The 15,236-nt window shown below is 33.3% G+C and overlaps 1 protein-coding gene across 1 annotated transcript; it reads right to left on the reverse strand.

Moving 5' to 3' along the window:
* Positions 1 to 9,530: 9,530 nt before the first annotated feature.
* Positions 9,531 to 14,498, reverse strand: LOC115697676 (jasmonate-induced oxygenase 1). Its single transcript, XM_030624767.2, has 3 exons — positions 13,896 to 14,498; positions 10,029 to 10,356; positions 9,531 to 9,906 (listed from the first exon to the last, which is right to left on the reverse strand). The coding sequence occupies exons 1-3, from the start codon at positions 14,342 to 14,344 to the stop codon at positions 9,646 to 9,648; spliced, it is 1,038 nt and encodes a 345-aa protein (XP_030480627.1). The 5' UTR covers positions 14,345 to 14,498; the 3' UTR covers positions 9,531 to 9,645.
* Between the last annotated feature and the right edge of the window lie 738 nt (positions 14,499 to 15,236).

Here is a 15,236-nt window from a genome sequence, read left to right on the forward strand (position 1 = left end):
TATATTGAAATGAGTTTTATTTAGGGCATAAAACCCAACAAGCCATGTTTCACAGCCTCAACTGGGCTCTTCAGCAACAGCTACAAGTCTCTATAGTTGAAACGGGCGCTTTATTGGTTTCAAATGCTTTACAGTCAAGAGCAGTGGGCATTTCAACTTTTCATGATTTTGTTAATGATGTTTCTAGCCTCCTTTTCTTTTTCCCTAATATATTTGTAACACATGTTAAACGTGATGCTAATTCAATTGCAGATAGTTTGGCAAAGTTTGCCTTAGGGTTGGATGAGGCTTGTTCTTGGTGGGAGAATTTTCCTCTTACTATTTACTGTGTTATTATAAATGACTATCTTTAATTTATAATAACAAAGTTTTATCTTCAAAAAAAAAAAATAATAACTAATTTTTAATAAATAATTATTTTATTATTGTATGCATAGTAAAGTTTATATTGTTTTTCTCAATCCTATTCTTTTATTCTCATTCTTCTCCAATAAACCCAACTTGTAAGTAAATAATAAACCAACTAGTTTATAATAATAGTGTAATTTATTTATGATAAAGAGTTGATTGTTGATTTTCTGATTATGCAACATATATATGGTTGACTCAAATTTATATCAATAATGAAAAAGGAAAAGCATGTATAACATTAATGGAGTATTTTATATAATCCCCTAATTAAAATATATTAAATGGTATTAAGATATCTAAGTGTATGCAAAATTATTATATATGTTTTTTTTAATTAATGTGAAGGTTTGGAGCAATGAAAGATATGAGAGTCCAGAGCACAGAGCGATAGTGAATTCTGAAAGGGATAGGTTTTCCATACCCTTCTTCCTCAATCCAGCACACTACACAATGGTCAAGCCTTTTGAGGAGATGACTGACCACAAGAATCCTCCAAAATATAAACCATATAACTGGGGAAAGTTCTTCGTCACAAGAAAAGGCAGTAATTTTAAAAAAAATTGATGTTGAAAACATTCAAATTTATAGTTTCAAAATATCTAAGTGAGCAGCCATAGAGTAATAATAATAATAATAAGAGATGATATGCACTCATAGAGCTATTTTATAATTGATTAGCGATGTCTATAATATTTATTAAAGTAAAACAAGTGAGACATATTGAGTTATACTAATAGTAATATATTATATCTTAAAAGCGTGTTAGACACTATAAGTGCTCTTGGCATAATTATAACTTGTACAAACATCTTACATATTATGAAGTCTCTAATCATTTTAAAAGTTTTTTTTTTTGTTTTAGAACAACATTTTATAATCTTAACTCAAAAAACAACACATTTTATAATCACTTTAATATTTGCTTTTAATTTATATTAATTTTTTCAATCTTTTTTCTTCCTTCTCAAATTTTTAAAAAATATACATATAAAATAAAAATAAAATATACATTTAAATACATAGAAAAAAATTAAAATAAAGAATTATATAAAATTTTATTACAAAAAAATTTAAAAATATATATATGATTTTAAAAAATGTGAAAAAATATAATTATAATAATTATTGATATTAAGAAAAAATAATGTGAAAGAGAAAATTTAAAATTTGTTGCGAGCTGTTTGACACTAGGAAGAAATGCCTCTACCTTCCCAAGGAGACCTTCTTCATCAAGATTAGTCAATCTCTTATAAGTTAGCACGAATGGTGGTGAGACCCATCGAGCACCTTTCAGACCTCGATTGATTAAAGGTCGAGCCTCTGTGTATTTCTCCTAAACGTAATCTCGACCTGCCACGAACACATCTCCCTCCTCGAAGATACTCTCCAGCCTCATTGTAGCCACCAAAAGGAAGTGCCCGAACTTCCTCCTCTTCTTCTTCTTCCTCTCCCTCGACCTTGGAGGGACTAACAAGGCAGACCTCACCCTGGTCCTCAATCTCTTGGACTTTAATATCCCCTCTAACAGCTACTTCATCCTCTCTCGGAGGCCTGGCTTGCTCCACCCCAGCTGTAGCAAATAGCCAGTCAAGGTGAGGATCAGATATCGAGGCCTTCCTCATAGTTTGCTTGGTTTGTGCCATCATTCTATGTTTAGACAGTCATTTTGTTTCAGATGTATGTCTCGCAACAGTCACAGTGATATCAACTACAATAGTACTCCTAGCAGATGGGGTTGCCTGACCCTCTAGAAGTGTATCCACAACACTCAGATGGACCCTATACGTTCAAGAAGAAGGAAGATAAGGCCTCCAACTTTTCTTTAGTTCCCAGATAAAACGATTGTACCCTTCTCCACGTATTTGGTTGGGGTATTGATGGTGCTGCACCACAGGCTCTACGGATTCTGTATGATTTATGTTGACTTCCCAATCCTCAAAATTGGAATTCGAAAGGTTGTCACTAGACGAAGACAAGTTCGCACCTAACTGAGGATGATTCTTGTAAAGGAGTTGAAGAAAATCTTAGTCGATATGATAGAGGGTGAGAGTTGGACGGGGGCAAGGAGAAAAACATATTTAATATGCCAGCGAGACTGATTCAAGATAAAAAGAAAGAATTTTATTCCAAAATTGAATTCCCAAACTAAGAAGTTCAAAATCACGAAGAATATCTAGAAATTCTTAGAAACCCTTGAATGGGTGAATATGAACAATTTCAAACCAAAATCAGTACGAAATTAGGGAATCAAAAGACCTAAGCACGTGTTAGTAAAAGTTAAAATCCCTAATATTTTCTACTCTATGATTAGTCAAGAATAGTTCAAGAACACAGAAATTTTACAGCAAGAAATTCATGAAATAATGCATGTATTCAATAGAAAATTGCATAAAAAAGATGAAGAGATAACTTACTCACTGTCTGAAGTCTTCTGAACGTGCTCGGAGGGTTTCAACAGTGGAGATTCTAGTATGATTTTTTCGAAGATTTGAAAATAAAAAGGAAAAATTATTTGCTCTAATTTTGTGAAAGTTAAAATGGATCAAAGAATCCCTAAAAAGATTTAAAACCCTTTTATAGGTATTTAAGAGGGATAATTAATTAGTTTAAAATTTGAATGTTCTTCGAGTTTCTCCCCAAAAAGGAATGTTAGCACTTATTACGGCAGTATAAAAAACATGCATGTTGTATCGTGTAAACCGTGAGTGCGTGATTTTAGGTACAACTTTCAATTCGCATTAAATATCTCAAACACTGAAGAGATGTTCAATCAACTCATGTCGGATCAAAGATGACAACCAGACACACGTCACCCATCTGGACAGCTTCCTGGCTGAATAAGTCCACATGCGACCAAATAGATCTCACACGGACATAGGGGGCAAATATTATCCAAATTTCTACACTATGATGTGGAATCCATCTAGGTGACACGTGTAACATATTTCATAATTTGGATGGATGATTCTACTCCTAGTAGGTTGTGCAGATAGTTATGATGCTCGAAGTCACACATAGAAGGTGGGATGTCCGAATGCAAGTCACGACATAATCCCTACTTTTGCGGGATAGATTCGTGTCTTTAGAGAATAAAGGAAATTGGCCTAAGTTTTCTATTTTCTTCATCATAATTATGAAAATAAACTAGTTTTCCATTTTATTTCTTATTGATTTAGGAAAATTAATTTTATGTAATTGGTCCCTATAAATAGTAGACTCGTCTCACTATTCAGGGATACGAAAATATTCAGAAAGAGAACACTTAAGAGAGAAACCTCAATCTAAGATTAAAATACTCAGAGATTATTGTAAGAGCATTTGAGAAAGAGTAAGTCATTCTTGTTCATCTTCTCACAACTCAAGACAACAAAAAGGAGAGTAGGCTATTACCAACCATAAGGGCCGAACATCTATAAAATCTAGTGTTTTCTTTATTTTATACTATTTACTTTCTGCTATTTAATTTATTCCTAATCGCTTTATTTTGACTCACCGTCGTTGGCTAAAAGCAAGGTCAACATATAATAACGCTCAAAAAAAAATTGACAAAAATTTAACAAACAATACATATGTACGTGGAAGTTATATAAAAAAAAAACATTTGTATGCATGCATAATCAGAAGTTACTCTGCTTTATAGTCTATTTTTTATTATTTTAAAATATATTTAATACAAAATAAAAGGAACGAATGAAAATGTATAAAATATAGTATTGATCTTGATAAATTTTACAAAACTATGGCGTAAAAAAACCCATAAAAAAGTAAACAAAACAAAAAGTCCTTAACCCCTAAGTATTATTTAATTAGATAATTACATAAAACACCAATTTTTGTAAATTTTTTACATTTTTACGTTAAAGTTTTATGTTTTTATATTTTTACAGTATTTTATTAAAACACAAGAAAACCACATGAAAGTAACAAGAAAAAAATATCAAAACAATATAAAAAATAATATACAAATAACAAAAAATTAACAATAAAATAACAAGGTAGTTTTAAAGGTGAAAAGGAGCTTAGACAAAAGGACCTGTTATCCCCTTTGTTTTTTGTTCTAATCATGGACTACTTGAGTAGATGTCTTCAAGTTGCTGCTCATAACTCCCTTTTTAGGTTCAACCTTATGTGTAAAAGCTTAAAAATTATTAATCTTTGCTTCACTGATGATTTAATGGTGTTTAACAAAGGGTCAAGACAATCGATATTGGTGCAAAAAGGATCTTGATGCTTTCAGTTCTTCATCAGGATTGCACATCAACATGTAGAAATCTCAGATTTACTTTGGTGGTGTGGAAACTAATGAGAAGCTCAACATCCTCCAGGTTCTTAAGCTGTCTGAAGGGACCTTCCCTCTCAAATATTTGGGAGTTCCTTTAAGACTAACCAAATGGAAGGTTGAAGACTGTGAAGTTATCATCAAAAAGATAATATATAGACTGTTTTCTTGGTCTACTAGACACCTCTCTTTTGTAGGAAGAGTCCAGCTGATCCATTCTATTCTTCTTGGTCTTCACAACTATTGGATGAGCATTTTTGTTCTTCGACAAAGCATCCTCAAAGAGATAGAGAAATTATGCAGAGGGTTCCTTTGGGATCTTTTTGGTAACAGGAGCGAAATTCATGTAGCACCTTGGGAGAAAATTTGTCTTTTGAAGGCTTATGGAGGTCTTGGGTTTAAAGATGGTGCTAAATGGAATCAAGCCAACTTTGCAAAGTATGTTTGGGCCATTTCAGCAAAGAGATATTCTTTGGATTAAATGGATTAATAACATTTATTTGAGAACATCTCCTTTTGGTCCTATGAATTGAAACAAGACACGAGCTGGTATTGGCGCAAGCTCTGCCACTTTAGACTAAAATTTTTGAGGCTGATATTAATTCAAAAATCTTTGCAAGTAAACTCAAAACAAGAAGACTTTATAACAGCTCTCTTCAACAACAAGTGTACTACCATAGAGCTGTTTGGAACTCATAGACGTTGCCCAAGCATTCGATTTGTTGTATGGCAAGGTGTGAATCATCAACTTTAATTAGAGTTAACTTGTGAAAATTTCAAGTTGCAATGGAAAATGTAGATTGTTCGGTGTGTGCTGCTGGAATAGAAACTCATGAACACTTATTTTTTGAGTATTCTCTGTCTCGGCAGGTGGTCAGGCTTATTTTTGATTGACTGGGCAAAAATGCTTGGTCATTGGATTACTTGGGATGGTTTAATTGGTTGTCTTTGTCTTCTTTGAGTTTGTTGCAGGCTATAGATATCTCTATATTTGCAGCCACTTGTTATAGCATTTGGGTCAACAGAAATAATTGTATATTTGAGGGCTTTTCTAATATAGTGTCTCATATAGTGAAAGAGATTAAAAGTTTAGTGACTTATAGATTACAAATTGTTAAACACGGGAATGTATCTAGAGTGGAGAGATTATACTTGAATAGAATTCAAATGTAATAGGGTGGTTGTTGGGCTGGGAGCATTGTTTATTGTAGTGCTCCCATTGGTTGCATTTGTTTGTTGATTAATGAAGATTTTTCTTTCTTGATAAAAAAAAATAACAAAATAACAAGAGCAACATAAAAGTACATAAAAAGTCTATATTTTATGTAAATAAAATCTAAAAAACCATAAAAATATTAAATATTTTATACAGACCGTATTCTTGTAATTTTTTGTTATTTTGTATTTTTTTTTTAAAATTATCCCTTATTTAATTATACAATTAAAAAGTTAATTTTAAAAAAAATCCATAAATTGTGTAATTTATACTATCTAAAAATTATGTTGAATATAACATGTGCACTTCTTTATTTATTTTTTTTCTTCTGACAAATCTAACATAATTTCTGCATCATTCATTGGTACTATATTTTGCTAGGTAAGAGTTTTTAAATGTTTTTTGGATTATTATATGATGTTTTTTGAACTTTCCATATATAGAAAGAGATAAACTAGAAACGACATCTCTTATCTCAGTGACACCAATCTTAAATGAATGGAATTGAGATGTGAATGGAATATAATGAAGTAGAGCCACTTTGAGGTTCCCTATGAAATGAAACACCTTGGAAATATATTTGTCTTTAAACGGTGGAAGAGAGAAGAATTTGAAAGTTTAAAAGAAAAAGTTATGAAGAGAATTGAAGAATGGAAAACTAAGCTCCTCCCCTTTGCGGGTAGAAAGCAGGTTAAATCGGTTGCGTTAAGTGTGCCAATTTATACTATATCTAATTGTAAGGTTCCTATCTCTACTTGCAGAGAAATTGATGGTATGATCAGGAAATTTTAGTGGACGGGGGGTAATGAGAAAGAAAGATTTCTTACTTTGGTGAGTTGGGATAGACTCTGCCTTCCCCTTTCTATGGGAGGCTTGGGATTCAGAAGACTTGAGGATATAAACAAGGCCTTATTGTCCAAGTTGGCCTGGCAGGTGGCTAGTGGTAGTGAAAAACTATGGATGAAATGCCTTATTGCCAAATATTGTAAATGAAAATCTTTTTGGGGTACTGAGATGAGGGGGAACGATTCACCCATGTGGAAGGGAATTATGTCTTCAAGAGGTATTCACCGTAGGGTAGTTTGGCTTTGCCAGGAAAGGGTAATTCGATTGATTTATGGAAGTAACCTTGGATTCCTTGGCTCAACTTTGAAGAATTCATTGAATTTATGGTGTATGGATTCGGTACCTCTTGAAGATGGTACCCTCATTTGAAGATGAGGGGGAACGATTCACCCATGTGGAAGGGAATTATGTCTTCAAGAGGTATTCACCGTAGGGTAGTTTGGCTTTGCCAGGAAAGGGTAATTCGATTGATTTATGGAAGTAACCTTGGATTCCTTGGCTCGACTTTGAAGAATTCATTGAATTTATGGTGTACGAATTCGGTACCCTCATTTGAAGATGGTAGCAGATATCTCAACTAGTGGTTATAATTGGAATAGGGAGGTGGTTTTTAATCCCTTTGGAAGAGAGTTAGAAAATAAAATTTGTAACATCGTTAGGTTCCTTGCTAACAATCCTGACAAATTAATTTGGAAAGAGCGAGTGACGACGAATTTTTAGTCAAACGCGCATATGGGGGAACTTAGAGGACCTTCCTAAGGTCAGGGAGTAGCTTATGGAAGTTAATTTAGAATTAGAAAATTCATTACAAGCTCTCTTTTATGATTTGGAGAGTGGTGGTTGGTTGTCTCCCTACTAGAGATAAATTGGCTTTTGTTAAGGACAAATCCTACCTATTTTGTGACTTGGTCAACCTATGCATATTTTTTGGAAGTGCCCTTTCGTGAGAGATTTATGGTTCAGTGGCCCCTTTCCTCTGGTGCAGGTTGAGTGGACAAGGGAAACAATATTGGACAGGATTGTTGATATGGTTTCAAAAGTTTCAGGAGAGTTTATTTGGCAATTTTTGTCATTTATGGGAAGTTTATTAGAAGGAGTTTGGAAAGCAAGGAATGATCTTATTTTTAGAGGTCGAAAAGTTGATATTTCTGCTGTTAGGAAAGCCTTGCTGCTGAGGCTAGAAGAATCGAGTCTTTTTCAAGGCGAAGATATTGAGAATTTAGGGTTTAGAAGGCATGATTGTTTGTAGAAAAGGAAGATTCCTAGGTCCACGAGGTTAGTCTATTAGAGTTAGTCTCACATTGCTAATGTGTGGAAATAAATTACCATATATAAGATAAATGGGCTATTCCTCCCATTGCCAATTGGTTTTGAGATGGAACCTCATTCATCTTATCCTAAATTTTAACTTGGTATCAGAGTCACTTGTGATCCGTTGTGAGCCCAAAGTGCCACCGGTATCAGAGCCACTTGTGATCCGTTGTGAGCCCAAAGTTCCACCGGTATCAAAGCCACTTGTGATCCATTGTGAGCCTAAAGTGCTACCGGTCCAAAAAGCCATTTGTGATCCGTTGTGAGCCAAAGTGTTGCCGGTCCAAAAGATACTTCCGTTATCTCCCCTTTAACCTCAATTTGGGACCTTTCGGCCAAAGTGTGCCAGTTTCCAGTGTTGAGTCTTTGACTTGTTTCAAAATCCAAAAATTTCCCGATGTGTACACCCACAAATTTTCCCATATTTAGCCTTGTGGGATTCTTTCAAATGTCACGTTCGGTCCTGTGGTCTCTTAAAGGTCGTTCGTTATACCCACACTTGCCAGGTCCAAACGTGAGGAGGGTGTATTATAGTTAGTCACGCATTGCTAATGTGTGGAAATAAATTACCATATATAAGATGAAAAGGCTACTCCTCCCAGTGCCAATTGGTTTTGAGATGGAACCTCATTCATCTTATCTCAAATTCTAACGTAGTCTTCTTTACTAATACATCGTGGAAGGATGGTGGTGCAGGTGGATTGTTTGATCGCAATTTGGATTGCTGGTCCTGGTTTGTGAGAAGCTAGAGGGCCAATTTGGCAGTGGAAGTTGAGTTGTTAGCAATTTTTTGGGCGCTGCAGATGGGGAAGGAGGTTGGTAACTCTTCTATTGCCATATTCTCCGATGCTTAAATGGTGGTGCGTGCGCTGGAAGAAAGGAGCTTTCCCCCGTATTGGGAAGTTAGACCTTTTGGCTAAGAAGGTTTTGAATTTATTTTTGAATTTTGATGTTTGTAATCTCCTTTATATTCCTCGCGTAAACAATTGTGGTGCGGATAATATAGCTAAGAAGGCTAGGTCAAAGGGCCATTTTGATGGTGTCTTTGATAGAGAGGGATCCCCTATTGTGAGACCCAGTTATCTAGTTTAATGTACACTTTCAATTTTTTTTTTTATAAAAAAAAAAAAAAAAAAAAAAAAAAAAAAGAGTTTTATAATTTTTCTTAGTAGCTCTTACTCAGCAAAATATAGTCCAGCTAATAGATCACTTCCCGTGGAACAACTCAACACCCTGTTCTTGATAATCAAGATATTCAACAAATGTTCGAGAGGACTAATAGAAGAAAATTCATGAATAATTGATTTAGTCAATATTCAAGATGGTATAATCCATAAATAGATTTACACGATCTTAGAATACATGAGTCATGAATCAAGACTAACAAATATATAAATAATTAACTTTTTTTATGTACTACAACTACTTATTTTGGCTGATTTTGAAATAACAATTTTGCATCTACAATACTGAGAAGAAAACACCATTTTTATTAATTACTTCTACTCCATATAGGATACATTATTTATAATTATTATTATATATAAAACTTAATCTACAGTAATTGTCTGGCCTGCTCTGCTCACTTAGATACCTTGAAATGATAAATTTGAATGTTTTCAACATCAAGTTTTCTGAAGTTACTGCCTTTTCTTGTAGTAAAGAACTTTCCCCAGTTATATGCTTTATATTTTGGAGGATTCTGATCGTCAGTCATCTCTTCCAAAGGCTTGACCATTGTGTAGTGTGCTGGATTGAGGAAGAAGGGTATCGAAAACCTCTCTCTTTCAGAATTGACCATCACTCTGTGCTCGACGCTCTCGTATCTTTCATTGCTCCAAACCTTTCCAATAGTTGAAAAAAAAAATATATTACAATTATGAATTGCTTAATCATAACATCAACCATCAATTCTTACCATAAAAAAGCTACACAAATAACAGTCTTTCTTTGAAAAAACCATACCTGAATTATATCACCAACGTTGATGATAAAAGCATGGGGTGTTGGTTTGACACGAATCCACTCTCCATCACTCTTTCTCTTAACTTCAAGACCTCCAACATCATCTTGAGCTAGGATTGTCAGCGCACCGGCATCCTTGTGGCGTCCAACGCCGAGAGCAAGGTGAGGATTAGGGCATGGTGGATAGTGATTGAGCCGGATGAAGCTTGTTTGGTCTTTGAAGAAGTCATTGAACCTGTTTGCTTCTAAGCCTAAGCTTATGGCAATTAGTTCCATCAACTTGATCGAGAGCTTTTCAACCTCTCTACCATACTCTTCACATGCCTCCCTGAGGTTACACCACAATTTCATGGAAAGCCGTAAAAATGTGTGTTAATAAGAAAACTGAAGTTTATTCCATAGGTACTTAGAATAAATTAATTATATAGATTTTTGTTTTCACAAATTAGTAAATTAAAGAACATATTTTCTCCAAAACTTCAAGATGACTATTTTTTTTTTTTTATTTATGAATTCCTTGGAGAGGGTTTATTTTTTCTAATTTTTTTGAAAAAGAAAGTACGGATTTCATCAAACTAAATTAATTGTTATAGGAAAGCTAATAAAATGTGAACAAGCATCCACCCAAATATATTCTCCTAAGGAACTAGTAACAGAAAACGCAATATAATTTTGCAAATTTTGCAAGAACCAACACAAATAGTTGCTAACAAAGAAATAACATAAAAAATAATTGACTCGCATACATTATTGGAATTAGAACTATTAATCCAGCCTATGGCAATTGTCAAATCACTTTCAATAATGTAAATAAAAAAGCCAAATTATCAAGCAATACGCAATGCCAATCTAACTCCAAGTAACTCCACCACATTCACACCAACATCTCAACTAACCCCACTGCCTAGTTTCATGGGCTCACCTTTTACAGCAGCGAAACACCCGTGCAGCACCTTGACTTCTCTAAGCTAAGGTCAGCCTTCCAACCACCCAAGTAATAATGGGCTCATTTTTCATGCGATCGTGTGCCTTGTGTACACTTCCGTCTCTTGAACAACTCCCGCTGAGTCATGCTCGCAAGCATCCGTCAGTGCATCCATGCACCGAGGCTCTCTAGCCAAGATACTCGCACTGTAAATAGGTTCCCACTATGATAAGGCAAATCTTACTACAGTCGCTCACCTAAATGCCAACACCAAGCTAACGTGCCAATGCTTCTAATCATGCCCCATTCGATACTGTCTGAACTGTCTTCCTCATTTCCCAATGACTCTCATACGTTCATGGCCTAATCCTGAAGGTACCAGGCCTCCTTGTATGTTGGCAGGCCCTCAAGACAAGCCACCAAACTAGTTGCATACGTTACACTTCTGTCTCGCAGAGCCGTTAATGCATCGATGTTCCCATACCCGGAGCATTACAGCATAGGATACTCATTGTGAATGGAGAGTCAGCTCAACAAATTGCGCCATTACTTCATCAATCACCACATAGGACACACCCAAATTCGAACTCAATTCTCTCCCTCGGATATTAAATCATCAACACCACAGGAGACACACCCGAACTAGAGTTTGGTTTCACCCTTCTACCGTCCATACACACATCGAGGCCACTCTTTCGCTTTAGGCCACCAAAAAAATGGCTACTTGATTCTTTAATCAAACTGATTCACTTGTGCGTAATAAGACGATGATTACTATAACTTGACATGGAAATGGGTGGCTTGACTTGTGTCACTTCCAAGTCTTTTTTTTTTTTGCAGCTTTGACAATAGGCTCAAAAGTCTTCATGAGTTGTTTACCACCCTCAACTTTTGATTGAAGAATGGCCTTCCCCTTATCAATCCTTTTAAGCCTAGTGGCACATCTAGTGGCATCTACAAATTGGCAGTGGTCGTTTGGATTGAAGGCATCTACGTTGGAAAGGGTTTATTTTAAACATGTATATTTTTCCTTTTTTTGCCAGCAAAACTTATTTGCGAATATATATACTCCATACCTATCTCACCAAATATGGGGGTTTTGAACTAGAACTATTTGTAAATATTTTTAAAAGACTAATTATTTTTTTTAAAAAAAAAAATATATATGTAGGTTATATATTGTTTTTTTTTAAGGCTAATGGATTTTTATCTCATAAACTTTAACATGTACTAAATCATGTCCCTGAATTTATCTGGTCGTTAAAAATTTCTCTTCTATTGAGATTGTTAGATTTAAGGATTTTTATCTAATTTCATTCAATTTTACTATTTTAGTTATTGTTTATGTACTAAACCATGCTCCCTAAACTTTGATATTTACCAAATCAAGCCCCTCGAACTTTTACATGTACTAAATCATGCCCTCAAAACTTTAATCCATGTTAGACTTTTTTTTTTATTAAAATTGAATAAAAGTCCTTAAATCCAATAATCTCAATAGTTCAGTGGGTATTTTTAACGATCTTAAAAATTCAGAAAGCATAATTTAGTACATGTCAAAATTCGAGAGGTAAAAAACCTAATCAAATAGAACTAACACTCTTTATTTTTTCTAACATTCTTTACTTAAAAAATAATATCTGTGCCAACCCAATTTAACTCTAAACACATATTTTTATTATAATTATATTTTTATATGAACTAATAAGAACATGTTAGCCAAATCAAAAAATAACTTTAATAGTTATTACAAGCTAATATTTATCAAAATTGATCTCCATAATTCAAATAATAAAACTATAAATCAAATAGGTTTAAACACATACTAAAAGCATTTCTACGAAAGTTAAGTGGCAGATGCTCAAGTTCATGGCCTCTAATATAAATTTTTTTCAAAGAAAGACATAATTTATCAAGATAAATTTATTGATACAGTAGAGTTCAAAAATTGAGGACAAACATCTGTCAAAACACGATCTTTTAAATTCGTAATAAAGGTTGCCGGTGTGTGGGCATGCAACACCATTCGCCGATCGCAGAATGGCGGTTTAAGAACCACCACTAACAGCAGTTAATAAAGAATAAATATCTAATAAAATAGACTGAAAACTAAAATTAATGTGAAGTTTATTAATTAAACTAATTACCAAAGTAAGATCAGTATTAGTAATGGATATACTGAAACAAAATTAATCTGCTAGAATTGTCAAAAAAAAAAAATAAATAAATAATCTGCTAGAGTCAACAGACAAAAGTTAATATAATATTCTTATCTTGTCTCTTCATTTTGAACTAATATTAATTTTACTATTGTCATTCTTATATAATGATTTATTTTATTTTTATTGTTTAGAATAATTTTTTTTACAAAAATTTACATAAAAATGCAACATTAATTTAAATTGCAATCAAAATTTAAATCATAAATTAAAAAAAAATCAAAAAAATAATGTATGAGATAATATTTTTTTTTTATTTTTATATTTCAAAATAATTTTTTTTATCACATTTTTTTGAAAATCCTCATAATAATCCTTGTAACAAGAGTAAAACAATTTAAATCGTAATTAAAATTTACTTAACAACTGGTATAGATAAATCACCAAAATAACTCGAAGGATCAATTAAAATAATTAAAAAATAATGTAAAGGTAGTTTACCTAAATAATATTAGTTCATTATCTATTTATTTTTATCAAAAGTAGAAAAAAAAAAAACTAGTCGTGTAGCTCCGTCCCTGGTGGCGTTTTTGTTTTACTCTAAGAACAAAAAGCAGGGACACATCTTTATAAGAACAGAGATTGATATGACTCCTAGGGACAATCGGACAATGTATATTTAACATATTATAAATCACAATGTTATCATCATCATCATCATTCATCAACCCCTCTACATGTATAGTTCAATAAAAATAAAAAATAAAAAGCACTAAAATTTACCTTAACACGTGAGGATTCTGATCGGGCCATTGATTATGCCACGTTGTAACTTTTTGATCATCAGGATCTATCGTTGCCGGAACAAAGGTTGGATCCTCCACCACAAAATCAAAGACCTCCTTCCAATCCCTAACGTTCTTTGTATGTTCGGTATCGTAGTATCCCAAAACTCTGACCTCGTCCCTCTTCACTCTCATCTTCTCTTCCTGTGGCCTCGCAAAGAACTCCCTCGCCGCTGACTCAATCTTCCGTCGACTCTCAGGCGAAACTCCATGGTTGATCACTTGAAAGAAACCCCACTTTCTGCAGGCGTCGCCGATCTCCTTGGCGAGGTCATCGATGGGCCCGGTCGAAAGGTCGATCAATGGTATTCCTTGGGCTTCGAGGATTGTGGGCTTGGGCCTGTGCTCTGGTGCTTGAATGAATGCCGGGTCGAACTCTGTTCCCATTGCTGCTGTAGATTAACGTGGAGGTTGGTTGGTAAGACCTTTCTGGTACCAAATCTTAGGCTGAGAACTGAGAAGTGAGATGATTGCTTTATAATTGTAAATTAATATTACATAATATGAGTGTGGACTGTGACTTTCTGATTTTGTTTAGATTCATTGAACATGGACAACTATAAAACATGTAAAAAAATATTTTTAAAGATTATCTACAATGTAAAAAAATGTCTTAAATTTAACAAACAAAAAAAGCAAAATATATATGGTATATATATATATATGGGTATACTCTTAATGAGTATTAGGGGTATTCTATTATTAGCCATTGAATCAAATCTAATAGTTGATATTTATAATTATTAATTAAATTTTTAAATTTAATATTTTTTATTTTAACCTACCACTTGATGACATGGAAGTCATTTTTTATCCATTATTTTTATTTTTATATCATTCTATATATATAGGAAATTATAATTACACACCATAAAATAATGGGAGTTATATTTATATCCCAATAATTTTTGACAGCACTCCAAAATTTTAAAAGAAATAATTACATATTTAATTTTGTGTGAAATGACCAAACTAGACCATGTAAGTTATCAATTTTTTCTTAACAAAATACATCCTCATTTACGTTTTTTTTAATAAATACACCAACTACTTTATATTCAATATAATTCTAAAATTAAAAACTGATTGTAAAGAGTATTTTTCAAGCCTAACATTATTAATCAATGAAAAAGGTTTTGAGATTCCATCAATCAATGTAAAGAGTATCTTTATAAAATACTATGATGATATGTCTTTTCGATTTTCCTAATTAACCATTTATATTGATAAATGTAATCCATATGAAGATGATATTCAATTAATAAACAAAGTGTGAATT

Source organism: Cannabis sativa, chromosome 7 (genome assembly GCF_029168945.1).
Source record: "Cannabis sativa cultivar Pink pepper isolate KNU-18-1 chromosome 7, ASM2916894v1, whole genome shotgun sequence".
Taxonomy (NCBI): Eukaryota; Viridiplantae; Streptophyta; class Magnoliopsida; order Rosales; family Cannabaceae; genus Cannabis; species Cannabis sativa.

Bases quoted from the DNA above. Each gene is read 5' to 3' on its own strand.
- LOC115697676 (XM_030624767.2), bottom strand. From the start codon at position 14,344: ATGGGAACAGAGTTCGACCCGGCATTCATTCAAGCACCAGAGCACAGG. The intron at 10,357-13,895 runs GTAAATTTTAGT...GTGTAACCTCAG, and splicing joins CAGAATCCTCACGTGTTAAG to GGAGGCATGTGAAGAGTATG. The intron at 9,907-10,028 runs GTATGGTTTTTT...ACTATTGGAAAG, and splicing joins ACGTTGGTGATATAATTCAG to GTTTGGAGCAATGAAAGATA.